At 43.5% G+C, this 18,171-nt stretch overlaps 1 protein-coding gene across 1 annotated transcript in view; it reads left to right on the forward strand.

Annotated features, from left to right (window-relative positions):
• SKAP1 (src kinase associated phosphoprotein 1) overlaps positions 1-17,085 on the forward strand; it is a 276,617-nt gene extending 259,532 nt beyond the window's left edge. Inside the window, exons 12-13 of the mRNA XM_027094408.1 lie at positions 14,630-14,738; positions 16,981-17,085. Of these exons, the coding sequence (XP_026950209.1) occupies positions 14,630-14,731 (102 nt within the window). The 3' untranslated portion in view covers positions 14,732-14,738; positions 16,981-17,085. The remainder of the gene's footprint in view (positions 1-14,629; positions 14,739-16,980) is intronic.
• The last annotated feature ends 1,086 nt before the right edge of the window (positions 17,086-18,171 follow it).

Raw genomic sequence — 18,171 nt, forward strand, 5'->3', positions numbered from 1 at the left:
CTGACATTCCAAACATCAACAGAGGGGAAAAGTGATTTGGGGGTTAGTGGCCATCAGTACTTGGCAGGGGTTCAACAACAGGTGTACTCCAAAAATCCATTCAGCCTGGGCACCAGGCATGACAGGGTAGGTCCTGAATCACCCTCGGTGCAGTAACACTGCACCCTGGCTGCGCCCTGGCATACAGCCCCTCTGTGGACCAGCACTGCCATAAGCATTTATTGTAAGTAGGAGAAAGGTGAGAAGTCTCTATTTGGATAAGACGGGCCACAGTTTCTATGTTTCAGAGAAGTGACTCTGTCTTCCTGGCTTAAAGGCCTCTCACTGGGGAACCTTTTTCTAAATAATAAAGGTACTTGTTCTACTCTTCGAGATAACCTAAATAAACGCCCATTTAAAAATTAGGCCTCCTCTTCCAGAAGTAATTTACAGTGGTAACATGAGCTGTCCAGCAGATAAGGGCAAATTAAAGAGAGAGAGAAAGAAACTCTTTCTCAATTGTCTAGAAAGAAGAAGAGGTCCCTGAATGACCCTTAAATGGTCCCTGTTTACCATTTAAGGTAAACAGAGTTGATAGGCTACATCTCTTGAGCTCATGTTGTGTGACTCATGAGTTGGCCCTGGGCTCCTCCAGGGTTTTTCCAGCTACTTATTTCCATGGAAGGCAGCCTTGGAGCAACAAGCTGGGCACCACAGAAGGGTTATATTTACATGGTGGCTTAGCCGGGGTGGGGAGATATTCTCACCGCCCAAACACACCATGCTTTGGTTGTCTTCTGGTACAGTTGGTATGGAAACAGGGATCCTTAAAGGCAAGGTCAAGTTTAACATTGAACATATGATGCTGTCAGATGGCCATGGGTCTTGTGTGGATGAGGATGGACCGATTCCATCATCCTGGGTGACAGTTAGCTTCCAGCACTGGATTGGAGCTACTTAAATTCAGGCCGGGTCCTGGCTCCAAACCCAGCTCCTAGTTATCCGAATGCAGCAGGCCTGTCCCTAGCACACCTGGACTATGTTAACATAACACCACGTCTGTTACAGTGGGACTTTTAAAGCCCAGTGTTCTTCACCTACTCCCTCAAAGGACTACTTAAAGAATGTAGACCTTTCCCCTCCCTTGACCCCAACCCCTCCAGAAGAGATTTGTATGTTGTAAAAATTATCTGAATGCAGCAGTACTTCCTCTTTTAAGTGTGCTTAGTTGAATTTGACAACACCTCATAAAAACAGATAAGTTAATTCCTTCAATTGCTTTAAATGAAGTTGTTTTTTTTTTTTAATTTCAGGGCTCTGAGGGAAAAGAGGTGTTTGGTGACATCTAGTGTCCATTTAGGACTTCCTCAGGCACCATTACCCTCCGTTTGGCTGACTGGGGGATGGGCAGGGTAATTTGGGAGGTAATTCGGGGGTAGGAAGTGGGGAGAATACAGGCCTGGGGCACAGACTGCACAAACATAGTGATGAAACTGATCAATGCCTGCCAAAGAGCTATCATTCACCTCTGACCTAACCAAAGGGGACGGTGAGGGAGGGTACCATCAGAAAATATCTTTTCTTATTTACGATGATACAAAAAGAGAAGCAGAAGCTGTCCCCATAACCCCATTTCATGTGAACAAGCAGGTCAACACTGTGCTGTGATGACGAAGATGATGATGATGATGGTGTTTTCTCTCATTAATAACCCCTATGGGAGGCTATAGAGTTAGGAGAATGGGAATGGGATTTGGGGTCAGCTGGAAGGCAACGGTCACACACCGGTCAAATTCAGTAGAGGCCATTCCTTTCCCCCAGACAGGAACCAATCATCTAGAACAAACCCTGGCAGCCTCATTCCTTCCAGGTAATTTTTATAAATGAGGGGACACCCATTCCAAGAGAGGACAAAAGGGAGAGGGTGTTTGTGAGTGTGCGTGTGTGTATGCGTGCTTATGCGTGTATGTGTGTGTGCATATGCATGCGTATAAACCTGCAAACAAGAGACCTGGCTACATATCAACCTTATTCTCTAAACCCTGGCCATTTATTATAAAACCCATTTAAAAAAAAAAAGTAAAATTGGCATTTTGCACTTTAATCTCCTCAGTCCTGAACTGTTGTCCTGGACAAGACCCTTCACTTTGTACACACACACACACACACACACACACACACACACACCTTTCAGTCAGGTGGAAAGTCCCAGATCAGATAATTAGCTGTGAGACCCAGACAGAAATGTTTACCTAGAACCATATAAGCCATGGCAGGGTTAGGTTAATGCTCACGATCACCCAATGCTTTACAAACTCCAGTGTAAAAAAATTCCAGCCATTTATTTTGCGGTGAATTTATAACAAATGCTGTTAAAGGCTTCATCTTTTGACAGAGGTAATAATAAATTCACTGTTAAAGACGGTAGTTTAATTCCTTATACCTCCAATACTGCACAGAATAAACCATATTCATCACTGAGTAATTTTTTACCACATAAATCTTTAAAACTAACCAGTGAAGGCTGTTGAGACTGAAATATTGTAAATTTATTAGATATGCCCATGTAGTATTGGATTCAGAGGTTTCCATTCGAATATATTATGGGGAAAATTTGTGTCTTTAACTGTGACATTCCCTCCATCTCCCACTGCCAGTATTATAACAAGCAGCTCCTCCAGAGTCAACTGCACGTTTATTAGACAGAGATTTAGTAATAAACTCACTAATCTGCCAGAGAGGCTGGATGACATTTCGGTGAGATGCTCTATTTAAAAGGGGTCACAAAAGCTTTGTTTCTGTGTAATTATTTTCTCAAAAGGAACTCAGCCTCCCCAAACCTGTCTGCTGGTGTTTCTTGGTAGTGTATGGATCCAGCTCTCCAACCAAACTAGCAAAATACTGAAGCAAATTATAACCTCATTGCAGATATACAGAGCAGTAACTTCTATGCTTATAGGATTAGTTACAGGGGGCTTGGGATAATTGGTTAGAACACAGAAAAGCTGGAATTAGCAGACATTGCCAGACTTGTGGTATTTAAGACTAATAAAAAGAATATTGATTCTCGCACTAGAAATAATAGACAATGATTTCAGAAAACTTACTATTTAAAAACTTTCATCTTGACATATGACGCATTCAAGATACAATTAAATCCTCAGATTTGAACAAAAATCCTTTTACTTTAACATATAAATTTTGAGTGAAAGTCTGTGCCTGTAAGACGAGAATATTCTTTCTCATAATTTGCTAGTGAAGTGACATTTAAACTGACCAACTGATTATATCAAACTGTAATACCCTCTCAAGTTTCGTTAAGGAAATATTAATATTCCTAGAATGAAAAATATTTTTCCTTTTAGATTCAGAAAGTGCATCATCTTTTCAGCAAAGAGCTTTGGCAGTTTCCCTATTCCCACTAATATTCTGTATTTGCCAAGAGTTCCAGATACTAAAAACTTCCAAGGAGGATTATGAACTTTAAGATTTTTTTTAATAAAATAAAATGCGTTTCTAAATATTAAGCAAAGGAGAAAAATTTCCTGGCAGTGCAAGACTGCAGCCCATCAGAATAATTGTTAAAAGACAGAACTCAGCTAGAAAGATAAGCGAAATACCAGCAATTAATATTCAGCGTTTCACATTATAGTCAAGAGGATGTGTTTTTCTTTGTGATGTGTCTCATAAGCTAAGAGTGTTGGGAGCCAGACTCTGAGCTCTGTCTTCGTTTTGTGCAGGAGGATTAAGGAGAAAAAGAACAGTGACAACAATCCTGCTCCATCTGTAAATGAACAAACATCTTGATTTTATAGCTATTTGCTTTGTAAAACTGAGGAATGAAACAAAAATGACTGGATGCCTAAGTAACACTTTAATTCCAAATTCATTTACGCTGTAGCTATGTAGTTGTCACAAACCATAATGCAGTATTTAATTAAAATAACAGAAGTGTATCTAGATATGTCCTGGGGTAGCTATCACCAGATTATAGTCTATGCTATCCGTATTTTATTTATGAAATGGCAGAGTCTAAGGTGCAACTAGGCTGATACAAAAGCCTAAACATTTTAACCTGCATTTTTATAAAGGCTCTTTTTCTTTCCTGCTACGTCTTTAAATTTTTCCTCCTTCTATCTTTCAGGGGATTGTTTTGATGTCGATAAAGATCTCTCTTTCTAACTCTTGCTTTTCAACTGTTGACCTCCTGTGTCTTCTGGCTGTGAAATCCCCCATCTGTTGTCATGGAAAGGCTTGTTTCACAGGAGCCACAGCAAGCAGGGGACATCTTAGCGGAACTTGGACGTGGAGGGTAGGAAAAAAGCAAACCCTTTTCAGGCTCAGTGTGCTTGTTCCCATACAATCTTCCTTGCACCTTTTTTTTTCCACCTATAAATACCCGTTATAGTCTACACGCTTGCTTGCTCTACTTTGTGGATGTTCACGTGCAGACATACTGCTCCTTTTCATAAACACATAGCATCTATCTTATACGCACCCACCATCTATCTCCTCGTTCACATTGGCTGTCCCATCAACCTCCTTGTCTGCAGAATTATGTTCAGCAAGGTCCCGATTTATAGGAAATAAATAATGAAAATGGAACAGACTGGGAAAGATAATCGAAACATTCAAATTGTTATTTTTCACTGTACTTTCTACAAACAGAGGATCTATAAACACCTAGCAAAGGTGTTCGCTGATTCCTAGAAAGCAATTAGTGCCTATTGGAACATTCTGACCCAGTGGGTCTCTACCTTGTATTTTCCCTGTTCTTACTTTTTGATGCCCCAAGATCTCACCTTTTTAAACGGCAAATGATGCTGTGTTATTATTTTCATTATTTCTGCTTCTTATTTATCCTGTTTATAATGACAAGTTTTGTCATCATTTATCCTCTATAAGATAATCCTAAGAATTACAAAACAAAAACAGTAATTGCAACCACCTTTTTGAAGAAACTAGCCCTTGCAATTACTATATAAAGATATTTGATAATGGTAGGATCAGATCACAGTCTGATCCTACAGCAAGGGTCTTTTGGAGAAGGGTCTCTTACACACACTTGTAATTATTTTCGCCCCTTTCACAGGTCACATAGAAAGTTAATTTCAGTAGCTGCTAATTTCCATCCAACAAGAGCACGGTACTTTAAACCACCCAATATAATTGGATTCAAAACAAATTTAGGAAATCGAGTGTGTTAGAAAGCAAATAAAAATATCCTTTTGGTAAGAAGGAGGGTGAAAGTAGTAAAAATGGCCTTTTTTTCTCTTTTTTTCCCTTCACAACTTTGCCATTAAAGTTGCACCTACAGCTAGAAGTTTGGCCGTGAAAAATGGTCATTTTGTTTCTCTGCTCAAAGAATGTTATTAAAATGCTAATTTAAAAGAAAAAGGAGTTAAATATCTAGCGATGGTGCATTCTAATTGCAACCATAATGAGCTCTCTAAATGTGCGGTGCCCCTGACACACACAGAGCATAAACAGCAGTAAACAGATCATTAGTACCCGCGTTCATTTATTCTGGCGACCTTACCATGACCCCACCGAGGGTAGGGTGAAAAGCAGGTGGATCTGGCTGTGACACCCCCTAGAGGGATCCAGGAAATGAAGCTATAAGCGGTTGTCATGGAAACGCCTATGTGTGCAGATGATGTAACACACCGACAGGCTGTAGGCTTCGCAACTGGGACGTTGCCTTTCCCTCGCCGGAACAATCTCACGGATTAAATTATTCATTTCTTTAATTCACATAGCAAAAGGAATCCTAATTTTCTTGGTTATGTGCAACTCTCTTCCATTTGTCTAAGGTCTGTCATCCCCTCTTTCTCTGAAACCTACCCCAGCTTCCTACATTCTAGCCCCAAATCACTGAATCTGACAAAATCAAGTGGAGGAAAGGCAGTGGAAATCTGATGCTAACATCTGTACTTATAGAGAGAAAATATAAGATTTTAAGCTAAAAATTAATAATATAGACAGTGTTCCTTTCTGATGAGGGCATGGTGACCAGGGACTAAATGTTTACCTGTCCTGAACAAGATGGCTTTGTTTGGAGCAGGACAGGGTCAAAGTGATACCTGATGCAGAGAGTGTAAAGCAGACAGGCACCAGCCCCAAATGAACACATCGCCATAGCAAGGTGCAGGGATAAGAGAAAAGGAGCATCTGCTTACCCCCTCCCATGTCCAATTGAGGGAATCGAGATTAATAAAAATAATTCTTTCGAGAATGATTCCACTCTATCCTACCCTGTTTTGCAATGAACAACCTCAATAACCTTACAGCAACAGTAGAATAACTTTTCTTCTTTTTTTAAAGGAAGCAAAAAAGACGATCCCTGGAAATTATTTTAAAATAAAAAATATCCTGGCCTGCGCCTCCCCCCCCCACCCCCACTGCACTTTAGATGAACCTGTGATATTGTAGCAATGGCCCTTGAAGTGCAGTGGGGAGGTGATTTAGGAGAATATTAAAGGCAATGTGGAGATTCAAGGCGCCTCTCTCAGGGAGATCTGGAGAAATACGCAGCACAGATGGGCCGAGCAGATTAAGCATTTCCGTCACATTGTTTCCAAATTGTGTTGTGGTGCCTGAGGCTGGTACTGCGGTCAGAGCAAAATAGAGTGGTGCAGAGCTGCGAGCTGCACAGTTTATGGAATACATATTAATACGCCAGTCTCACATGGTATCACCATTCTATCAGCTCTGAAATGGTGCTGTCTCTATTGTTCCTGAATTCTGCACTTAGCACCTTGCTTTCTCCTGTCTGCAAAGTGTTTACCTTCCCTTTATCCTTCCTCTCCTTTTTAGTCAAAGTTCAAGTTGTGTGTTTCTCATTTCTCTTTTCCATACAGCCCTGTTCCGCCTTCCCTCTTACCTTTACAGCTTATGATTTTTCTGTCATGCACACTATGTATTTTGCCCACACTTCCATCACCAACAATGTCCAGTGTGTGCGCGGGTCCTGCGCCCCTCCCTAGCCTTGACTTGGTCATTATCCACTCTCACCCAGTTCAGGACATCGGTTCAGACTTGAGGCTGAACAGTCCCTTGCACTCAGGGCTCTCAGACCCTCCATCTAGCTGACACATTCCTCTTCTCAGAACACTCAGCTCTTTGCCGGGGGTGAGCTTTGTGGAGTTGTTGCCATGTTCCCCCCACCCCAGCTGCTGTCGCCGGCCACCAGCCTTTCAATGTCCCCTTTCTTAGACTCAAAGCCCCCCATCCCTGGCCCCGGCTCCAGTCTCACCAATGTCTAGGTTAGCAGGTTCCCTGAAACATGGCAATAAATAAAACTAGTTCAATTGAGGCAAATTTAGTGATACATCTTTATTATGATTTATAGACCAAAACTCTGAATAATGGAAAAAAGAGAAAACGATTGCCAAGAACCTAAAACACGGTGTGAAACAGCCTGGAGAGGCCGCCAAGCTACCCAAGGTTTCAGCCAAGCATTGGGCTCTGATCCTTTCACAGGTTCCAACAGAACTAATCCACTGTCGACCCAACTGACCACTTGCTTTCTCCTTTGGTAAAATCTCTTCCTAAAACCATTTGTCCTGAAAAATGGGCACCTGTTTGTCTGTGGTGAACAATTGTTTTTCTCAGCAATTGGAAGGGTGCTGAGTTAGAGCCCTCAATTTATTTAATCACTTTCGATAGCCTCAGAAAGCATTAAATTTCCAAAGCTGGATTTCAGTAGAGAAATTGTAGGCCAACCCAGAGTAAAAATATGATGTTTTTGGCTCAGCTTGGAATATTACAATCTACTCTGCTTAGGAATTCAAATTTCCCATCTTTACTAATGATAATGTATGATGTACAGGCACTAATAAGAGAAATAAGCAATCATAAACCAATAATTCTGTGATTGATTGGCCTTTCCCATACATATGTGAAGCATTTATTGATCTTTCATGTTAGGGGCTGATTGATTGTTCCCTTGAAGAGGTAGTCTCTTGTTTACAAGCACTGAAATAGTGAACTTTGATGGTTAAAAGAATAAAAGTATGAGACATTTTCTGTGAATCTTGTTCCACAGAGGCTTATCGAAGCCCAATTCAATGTGAAAAGAGAACATTTCCATTAGGAACATTCTCAGGGGAACCAGCAGTGTCAAGCAGTTTGCTCCAAAAGCCATCATGTGGATTTGAATGGAAGCTATAAGAAGACACCACAACTTTTAAGTCACAGTTAAAGAGATGGCCTTAGGGCTTCCCTGGTGGTGCAGTGGTTGAGACTCCGCCTGCCGATGCAGGGGACACAGGTTCGTGCCCCGGTCCGGGAAGATCCCACATGCCGCGGAGCGGCTGGGCCCGTGAGCCATGGCCGCTGAGCCTGCGTGTCCGAAGCCTGTGCTCCACCACGGGAGAGGCCACTATAGTGAGAGGCCCACGTACCGCAAAAAAAAAAAAAAAAGAGATGGCCTTAGAAGGGATAAGCAAGCTTGGTCAGCCTTTGAAGAAGGAATAGACTTGGCAGCTGGAAGGCTGAAGCCTTGGAAACCCAGAATGGCAGGATTCTTGATTTCCTTCCACTGTTTTTTAAAAGTGGGGGTAGGGGTGAGATGGCCACACTGGGCCAAAGAGCAGATACAGGCCATAAAGATCATTGTACTTTCCCCCTAAAGTGCTGGTTGGTCAACTGTAGAGGGTTCATAAACCCTTTGAGAATCTGATGAGAGGTCTGGGCCTCACCCCAGGGATAAAACGCATGTACACATGCACACAAATTTTACACCAGTTTTAAGGAGTTCAAAGATCCCTTCACATGCATCCACAGAGAGGCCATGGGTCAGAGACTCCAGTTTAAGAATCTGTGCCCTAGAGGATGGTGATTTCCTTTTGTTGGAAAAGCCTAGGATTCACTGAGCCTAGAAATTGAATTCTCAGCCCAAGACTGGATGGTCATTCCAGGTCATGTCTGTGCTACTCCAGGGGAGCCATGGAAGAGCTTAAACAAATAGGAACCAGCAGGGAGGAGAGAAATTAATATGTAGCAATCATGGAGTAAGGGTATTTAATCTCTTTTAAGGCTTATGATAGGCGCCTGCTGGTTTTCCCCCTGATATCCCCTGACACCTACTGACAGGGTATTTGCAGCCACACAGGGACTCAGGGCCCTGTGACAGGAGGAGCACTGAGAAGGGCCATGATAGTCTTGAAGCCATAAACAGCAATAGGAAACCACTGGAGGCAGAGTCAAGCTGTGCGGCGAGCCCGTGGTTGGTGGCCATACTGCTTTTTGTTTATAGAATTTGCTGTTCTTTTTATGGCAGGTTTGGTAGGGGTTTCTTTTCCTTGTTGATGGAGATTAGCAGCACAAATCCTTTTAGGGCAGTGTGCAAGCCCCCATAAACACTTTTGATTGTTGCTGATAGTGAGCGTGTGCCTATTTCAGATTCCCTCAATACTCTGCTCATCCAGGCCAATAGCTTCTCCAACCAGATAACGGAGTCCAAACAGCCAACCTTCGTTTTTAAGACTCCTTCATCTGAGGGGTTCAAGGAGGTGGGGCAGGGTTGATGTTGAGGAAAACAGATGTTTGATCAAGCCTAGAAATATTTACGACGAGAACAAGCCACACATTATACTATCTTTGAGTGTAAGTCTTCTTGAAAGATTTTGTGGCAAGAAGCAAGCACTGATGTAAAGGGTTTGGGGTTTTTTTAAATAGCTTTTTATATTCTTATCCAAATCATCTTCACTTAACCAGTTTGTATAATCAACATCTTAGCTCTACCACACACAGTGTATAGAATAGAGAGTTACGGAGTGGGGAGCCTGTATAATTCTGATACCCTAACATTGTCACTTGTAGGTGTGCATCCCCACCTTGAAGGTAGAAACACTTCCGCATTGAGGATTTCAGGTCTCCTGGGACTGTCTCAGGCATTTTTCCAGTCAGTCCTTCCAAACATCTGGGCAAAAAGAAGTCAAACTTTATTGAAAATGTCGATACCAGGAATTCAGTTCTCTCTGCCATCCCAAAACTAAAATCCAAGAATCAGCAACTTAATAAAAATGCAGTAAATTAGCACCTCTAGACAAGAGCAGAGTTCATTCAGAGCTGGGGTCTGCCTGGCTGAGCCAGTACTCTCTCCATTTTAATAGTTTAATAAAAATTAGCATAATTAACGAACATCTGTATGATCCAGAGTGGTGCAATTTGGCACTTGGAAACGAGGGCTTAAGCATGATTGCTGTGAGTTTAATGTTGTTTTAATTCTTTTTGGCGCTGCGCAGTGAAATAAACGTTTGGTGGTGATAGTTCTCCGCCGGATCTCATTTGCATTTTTCTCCCTTTGATTATGAGCAATTGTGGACTCCCCAGTAATTCATCAAAGTAGAAATTATTTTAACATACCTCGTGGTGTTCAGACTGGGCTGGAGCAATGCATGGTGGGGTGGTGATAGGAGAAGAAAAGGCTAGAAATATTCCATTCACGCTTTAAACATCTCAGCCCTGTAGCCTTTTTCGGGTATCCAGCCAAGGGATGAAATCTGGAAGACAGTGAGATCCCAAGACCTGTAGGTGCTTTGATTAAGCTCCTAGGCTACCACAGCAGGATGCATATGGTCTCTGAGACTGTGCCATCCTCCTTACACTTCTGCTTGCTCTTTTGTTTTGAAGGGCAGAGAGTTGATTGCACACACCCCAGTTCCCACCTCTGTGGTGAGAATACCACATCTGCGGTCGGCAGGGTCAGTGCTCCCCTCGAGCAAGAGCGCACTGACTGGGAGCCGGCCTTTGCAGGTGTCCTGCTGTGCCTCATCTGCTTCCCGTTTGCACCCTCTTCAAGTTGGCAGAGAGCACCTTCCCAAGGCTCTGTTCCTACTCCTGGCCTTACGGCTGAAGGGGGATGCTGCCAAGTGGGCGTCAGAGTCGGAAGTCTTGAACGGTCCCTAGGGAGAGAATGCCGTAGCTGAGCCCCTCAGGTGACGAAGATGACAGCATGTGGCAGTAGAAGACCACACCTCACACATGTGCAAGCAAGCTGACTTTTATCAAAAGACTGTCAGACAACATGGTGCCCACCCTCTGCCAGTGAGATAGCAGAAGAGCTGAAGCTAGAGTTTTTAAGATAGAGTATGCGTTTCCCCCACACAGCAAGGCCCTGTCGACATGGCCACTGCAGCGACGTACTAATGCAAGGCAACCCTACAAGAAAACTTAAGGCAGAAACTGCCCTAACTTCGGTGTTGGGAAATGGACAGTAACACAACTCGTACCAAGAGGAGCTTTAAAATGTCCTGCCGTGGGAATTCCCTAGCGGTCCAGTGGTTAGGACTTGGCACTTCCACTGCCAGCCCTGGGTTCTATCCCAGGTCAGGGAACTAAGATCCTGCAAGCCTTGTGGCACGGCCAAGAAATAATAATAATAAACCAATAAAATAAAATGTCCTGACAGGCATAGGCTGAGGAATTCTGGGTAATCTCCCATACAGCAGTGCAGACTGTAGGGGGAAGCTGGCCTCCCTCGTGGAGGAGGGGGGCAATGAGAAGGTGCTGTGGGAATGAGAAGGTGCTGTAGGGGGAGGGGAGTGGACACATTCATTTATTTATGACAGATTTTTAAAAGGTAATTCCCTGTTCCTTTTAGGATAAGCTCAGTAGTCTCACTCCTTATGGCATCTGAGACGCTCTTCATGGTATTTAGGGAGCCATTTGGAGAAACTGTCTCCAAAGGCAATTGCTCTCTTCCTGCCACAACCATTTCAATCACCAGGAAATATCTTGGAGTTTGTTGTAACTAAATCTGCTCAACTGAGAGTATAAATCCCCACTGTTCCCTTCATTTCTTCATAACCTCATTTAACAAAGTTTTTTGGGGCCCCATTCTGTGCCAAGCACCATGCTGACTGCTGGGAATACAAGAGCAAACAAAACCAACAAGGTCCCAGCTCCCACAGAACTTTCCACCCAGTGACTGGCAGTGAGACAAAGGCCGTCAGATACAAGGCAGCGTGATGATTCATTTCCAGGGAGGCACAGGGCACAGGCGCTGTGGACCACAGAGCTGGGGCCCTCACTTAGAGAGTGGCAAGGAGAGGCTTCTGGAGAGGCCACAGAGACTCAGGAATTGAAATCTGAAGGCTGCTTAGGAGTCAGCCCTATGGAAGGGAGGAGGGAAGTAGAGGCTGAACAGGCAGAGGAAAGGCTCCATGGTGAGAGACCCTGAGGCCCATGGGAGTAGCAAAGACAAGTTCTGTTTTACTAAGGGTCGACTAGATTTAGGGAATAAATGACAATGCTGGGCAGTGAATGGAACTAGATCATGCAGGGCTTTGTCCACCTTTTTAAGAAGTTGACAGTAGGCAGTAGGATCTCACTAAGGTTTCAAGCAGAGCCGTGATATTATCAATGTGCCTTTTAGAAAGATTCTGGCTGCACAATGAAAAGCAGATTGGAGAACAAGAATGGAGACACAGAAACCAATTTGGAGGTTGTTTCTGTAGTCCTCAGGAGAGGTGACAGTGACATGACTCCAGGCTATTGCCAACGGGAATGGAGAGAACTGGATGGATTCCAGTAACATTTTGGATAGAGAATTGACAGAACTCAAGGACTGATTGGAAGAGGAGGGTGAAATTGGGAATGACTCTTGGGTTTCTGGCTTGAGTAACTGAGTGCATAGCGGTATCACTCACTGAGACACAGAACACAGGTGGTCAAGATACTCTGTGAATGGGAATGGATACAGAGGCAAGATGATGGTTAAATTTAGGACACAGTGAGTTTGAGAAGCTTGATGGACTTGCACTTCGGTATTGGGATCCAACCCTTAGAGATCTGGGCTGGAGCTATGGTTGTGAGTCATTTATACAGGCATGGTGGCTAAACCACAGAGGTGTATAAGATTGCTCAAGAAAAGTGCATCAAGTCAGTAGAAGGCCAGGATAGAAACCCTGGAACACCACATTAAAAGGAGGGATAGAGGAAGATGAGGAGAAAGAAAAGAAGCAACCAGAGAGGGAGGTAGGATGGAAACCAGGAGAGTATAATTATAGAAATTAAGAGAAGAAAATGCCTCAAGAAAGGTCCATAGTGCCAGCAGTACTGAGAGATCAAGTAAATTAAGGATTGAAAAGTGCTCATGGAATTTGAGCAATAAGGAGGTTATAGGAAGCGTAAGTGGAATGACGGAGGTTGAAGCCTGCTTAGAGTGGCTCGAAGAGTGGATAGAAAGCAAGAAGTTGGGGCAGTAAGTGAAATAAATTCTTTCAATAAATTTGTGAATTGGCAGCGTAGACTAGTCGAAATGGGAAGCAGACATGCATTAGGGACTAAATAATTATTTTCAAAGACGAAAGAAACTTGAACACACTTCGGTGCTGACATAAGGAGCCATTTACATTAGAGGCAGAGGTCAGACTTCTTAGAACCTGGTCTCTAAGAACAAAAGCAGAAGGGTTACAAGTGCACACTAGGTAAGTTCCTGTTTGGGTGGCTGAAGGTTGACAGATCTGATGGCTTCTCTTTTCTCTTTGAAGGTGGAAAAGAGGTCAGCTGCTGAGAGGAAGGGGAGAGGCAGAGTTAGAGGAGGGGCGGTACACTAACAAAAAGATAACCAGTTGACCCAGAATTTTAGTGTGTCAGCAACCTGGTTTTCTTTTTTTCCTAGAACTCAGCAGCCAGGTGGGCAAAAGGCAGACAGTTGGCTCCATGGTACCCGAATCCAGTTGAACTGGAATACGTATATTTTCCACGTATTCCTAAATTTCACTTCCTTCAAAAGAAGGAAAACATGTTCTAGTGCTTTCAGGAATAGTCCTATAATGTTCAACATCTGCTGTGCTTTTGAGAAGCTCTTCTGTACTCAAGGAGCTCCGTTCTCAACCCTGTGAGCTCCACTCTCAAACCCTTCTTTTAAACCCTCTCATTCCCTTTCTTGTTTGCCCCTCCCTGTGGCTCTTATGTCCTGCCTGTCATTATTGATGGACCTGTCAACCTCTGACCTCTTCCAGGGGAGGAATCTAATGTTTAGAGTACCTACTATGTATCAGGCACTTTGAATTGTTTTCATGTCTGCGGCATCACTTATATTCCCCACACAGAGGGGTGATATTATGCCTACTCTTACAGAAGAGGAAGTTAAAGCCAGGAGACCGTCCGGTCACATGGTTACTAAATGACCAAGTGGGGACAAGATCCCAGTCTGTCTGACTCCGAAGCCCATTACTCTATGCTGTAAACTCCCAGGGAGCAAGCAGTGTTCTGATTCATCATCCATCTCATGGGAACTCAAACAACACTTTGCACATAGAAGGTGCTTGGTAAATATTATTGATTTGCACTATGACCTGACTCCCTGAATACTTCAGTGCTCTGGCATTTTAGGGTGTGCCCAACTTTCCCCAAAGGAGCCGTTCCACTCTGCTTGGTAAAAGACATGCTCTTTAGGTTCAGCAGTGGCACCAAATATGCTAAATTTACAATGTAGACAGAAAGATGGCAAAAGAAAAGCAGTTTTTCTTCCTTCTAGATAACTTTTAAATTTAGTAATCCCATCAGGGGTGTTAATGAGTTGTACTGACAGTGTCTACAAAGAAACCACCCAACAGAATCTCCCATGTGATCATTTAACAGATTAACAAAAGCATGACTAAATTCCAACGGAAACCATCCTCTTGTCATTTTTCAGGAATATAACATGTATGGCTGGTGGGTTGGAGAACTGAACAGCCTCATTGGGATTGTTCCAAAGGAGTATCTCACCACCGCCTTTGAAGTGGAAGAAAGATGAAGCCCAGGTATCAGAACTATTGACAATGAATTTGTTGGCCATGCCTTTGTTTCTTTGTGAAGGATGAGAGTTGCCAGTGAAGTAGCTTTTCTTCATTTCCAAAAGTGATGCTGGTAATTCACCATTGAAAGAAGATAAGGCTGTAGTTGTTTTTCCTAAATCGGGCGACTGTGTCAGTCAGGATTAGGTTCAACTACATGTGACAGAAAACTCAAAATAACAGTGATTAACTGTTATTAATTAACACAGAAATTTATTTTTCTCTTCTGTAAAAATCTGGAGGTAAGTAATCCAAGGTATCTAGGTCCCAGGTACCTTCTCTTTTTGCCCCACTGTGTGTGGTCAACATTCCCCAGGTTACCTCATGGCCCAAGATGGATGCTCCAGTTCAAGCTATCATGTCTGTATCCTACCCAGCAGGAAAGATAAAATGACAGGATAAGGGCACACCCTCTCCTTTTAAGGACATTTCACAGATGTTGCACACACCACTTCTGCTTACATCCCATTGGCCAGAACTTGGACATACAGAGACAGCAAGCTGCAAAGAAAGCTTTCTTCTAGGTAGAATCTGTGTCCAGCTTAAAAGTGGAGTGGGGCAGGGTCGGGCCGGGACGGGGGCGGGCGGGCGGTGGTGGAACTAATAAATTTAAAAGGGAGAATGAATATTGGAGAATTAGGAATTTGTGCCACAAGGATGGATCTGTTTACGCACAGCTCTCAAATCCAGAGTACCATTTCCCCCAAATGCCCGTGTATTGCAATATGATTGGCAAAGATTAGGAATCCAGTATGAGGATTCCTATGGAACATAATCAAATTAACTTTTAGGTAACAAAGAATATGGATTGCATTTTATCAGCAAGAACCACATCATACTTTAAAACAGTAGAGTGAGTGCTTTGGGTGGGGTAACAATAGGATTAGAATTAGGATGGTGATGGAGGACACCAAGGCTAGCATGATATCACTAGCTCCATCTTCTGGCCTGAAATGGAAGCAGCCTTTATTGATGGGGTGAAGGATGTTATGTGTGACAGTGATACAAACTGGCCTTGGAATCTTTCAGACCAGGGCCCACTCTAGTGTGCAGTAGCAGTTGAGTGGTTCATTTAGGAAAATACATAAGGAGAGATCTTACTCTCTGATGCCCCTGTACAATCATGAAGCACCAGCTCGGGCCTCTCGCTCAAGGTTTGACTTTATGATTTTCTGAATGAGGACTCCATTTCCAGGCCATGAATGCAGAAGGCTTGGAATTTTTTTGTCAAATCTAAATAAATTCACCCTACTTCACTCTGTCATTTATTTCATGACAAACTTGTTTATCTCCTCATTCTCTTTGACCCAACAATTCCACATCTAGGAGTTTATCCTACAGCTACACTTGCACACGTGCAAAATGATATACACACAAGGTTGTTTGCAATAGCAAACTATTGGAAATGACCTAAATGTTCAATAGAGACCTCGCCAAGTAACTGTAGTAATTCAGGGAATTGAATACTATGCCACATTAGGAGATATCTGGTGGCGCAGTGGTTGAGAGTCCGCCTGCCGATGCAGGGGACACGGGTTTGTGCCCCGGTCCGGGAAGATCCCACATGCGGCAGAGCGGCTAGGCCCGTGAGCCATGGCCACTGAGCCTGCGCGTCCGGAGCCTGTGCTCCGAAACAGGAGAAGCCACAACAGTGAGAGGTCCGCATACCGCAAAATAAAAATAATAATTTAAAAAAAAAAAAGCAGTGAAGGGTAGGTCTAATTTGCTCCATTTGTGTAAAGAGGGAGTCTCCAATTGCTTATATATGTATGAGTTACCGCTGGAAGGAGAAAGAAGAGGATAACACTGGTTGCCTCCAATGACAGAGAAATTGCGTGACTGTGACACAGGGTAGGAGGGAGACACTTTTTACTCTATGCCCTTTTATATCTTCTATATTTTGAATCATAAAAGCAAATTTGTGTAGTTTTCCTCCTTTAGGACACATACCCTTCTCTCTACCCCACCTTCATGAAGAAACTGATGATCAAGCGCTCCCACTCCCTGTACCATCCAGCCCAACAACATCATGGGCTCTTCCCTGTACAGAAGAGACCCAGGTCTCTGACACCCACCGTGTAGTAACTGTAAACCACCAATGAGACAAGTGAGAAGAGGCATCTTCAGCAGACCTGTTACTAAACCTGCCTCGTCATAGCTGAGCCCATCTCTAAACATCTCCACATACCCACTTCTGCCTTTTCCACAGGCTTGTCACAGAGAAGGTGAGAGAGAGAGAAACCTTTGGAGGAAGAAGTTGCTGGTTGCTTTGGCTGGTTTGAAAAGCACGAATAAACCTCAGATTTGGTTCCTTGCCCTGTGTGATGGTGTTGTGTTTCTTTTTGTACTGGTATCAAAATGCTGGCTCTGGGCATTCTTATCGCCTCCAAACAAAGTGGGAAGGGAGGATTTCCCTGGCGGTCCATCGGTTAAGACTCCACGCTCCCAATGCAAGGGACGTGGGTTCAATCCCTTGGTCAGGAAACTAAGATCCCACATGCCTCGCAGCCAAAAGCAAACAAAAACAAACAAACAAAAACCACCAAGTGGGAAGGGAGAGCCTGAAAGAAAACAAAAGCCCAAACACAGAAGAGGGCTTGCAATTGTCTTTCAGGGCAGGACCATCTCTGGAACCCAGGCTTGCCCGGTTTCTGGTCGGCTTCTCAGACTTCCTTTCACTGCCTACTTGTTATTTTTTTCTTTTGTGTTCACTCTGTCTGAAATGAGACAGGGCTAGAAGCGAGTCTTTGGAGTCAGCACATGGGAGAGTTCCCTTTTGGGCCTCAGTTAACAACCCCACTGTGTCCTGCAGGCTGAGGGAGTGCTGTGGGGAGGGCTTGTGTCTATACGACCCTGTTTCCTTTTCCTGTTGCCTGTGCCTAGCACTCGGGTTATCTGTGCCTTCAAGAGGCAGCAAAACATAATGGTTAAGAACATAAACTTTGGGACTTCCCTGGCGGTGGTCCAGTGGTTGAGACTTCACCTTCCAATGCAGAGAGTGTGGGTTCCATCCCTGGTCAAGGAGCTGAGATCCCACATGCCTTGCAGCCAAAAAACCAAAGAACATAAAACAGAAGCAATATTGTAACAAAGTCAATACAGACTTTGAAAATGGTCCATCAAAAAAAAAAAATCTTTAAAAAAGAAAAAAAGAACATAAACTTTGAGAGAATTCGCTGGTGGTCCAGTGGTTAAGACTCAGACTTTCACTGCTGGCGCGGGTTTAATCCCTGGTCACCGGAACTAAGATTCCCCAAGCTGCGAGGCGCAGCCCAGAAAAAAAAAACATAAACTTTAGGACCAGACAACCTGGAAATAAGTCCCGGTTCCCTGTATACTACATATGTTCTCTAAGAGCAAGTTACTTGACCTTTTACGCCACAATTTCCTCACCTTAGAA

This window comes from Aethalodelphis obliquidens, unplaced genomic scaffold, assembly GCF_003676395.1.
Source record: "Aethalodelphis obliquidens isolate GAN/ISIS:26980383/991018 unplaced genomic scaffold, ASM367639v1 scaffold89, whole genome shotgun sequence".
NCBI lineage: Eukaryota > Metazoa > Chordata > Mammalia > Artiodactyla > Delphinidae > Aethalodelphis > Aethalodelphis obliquidens.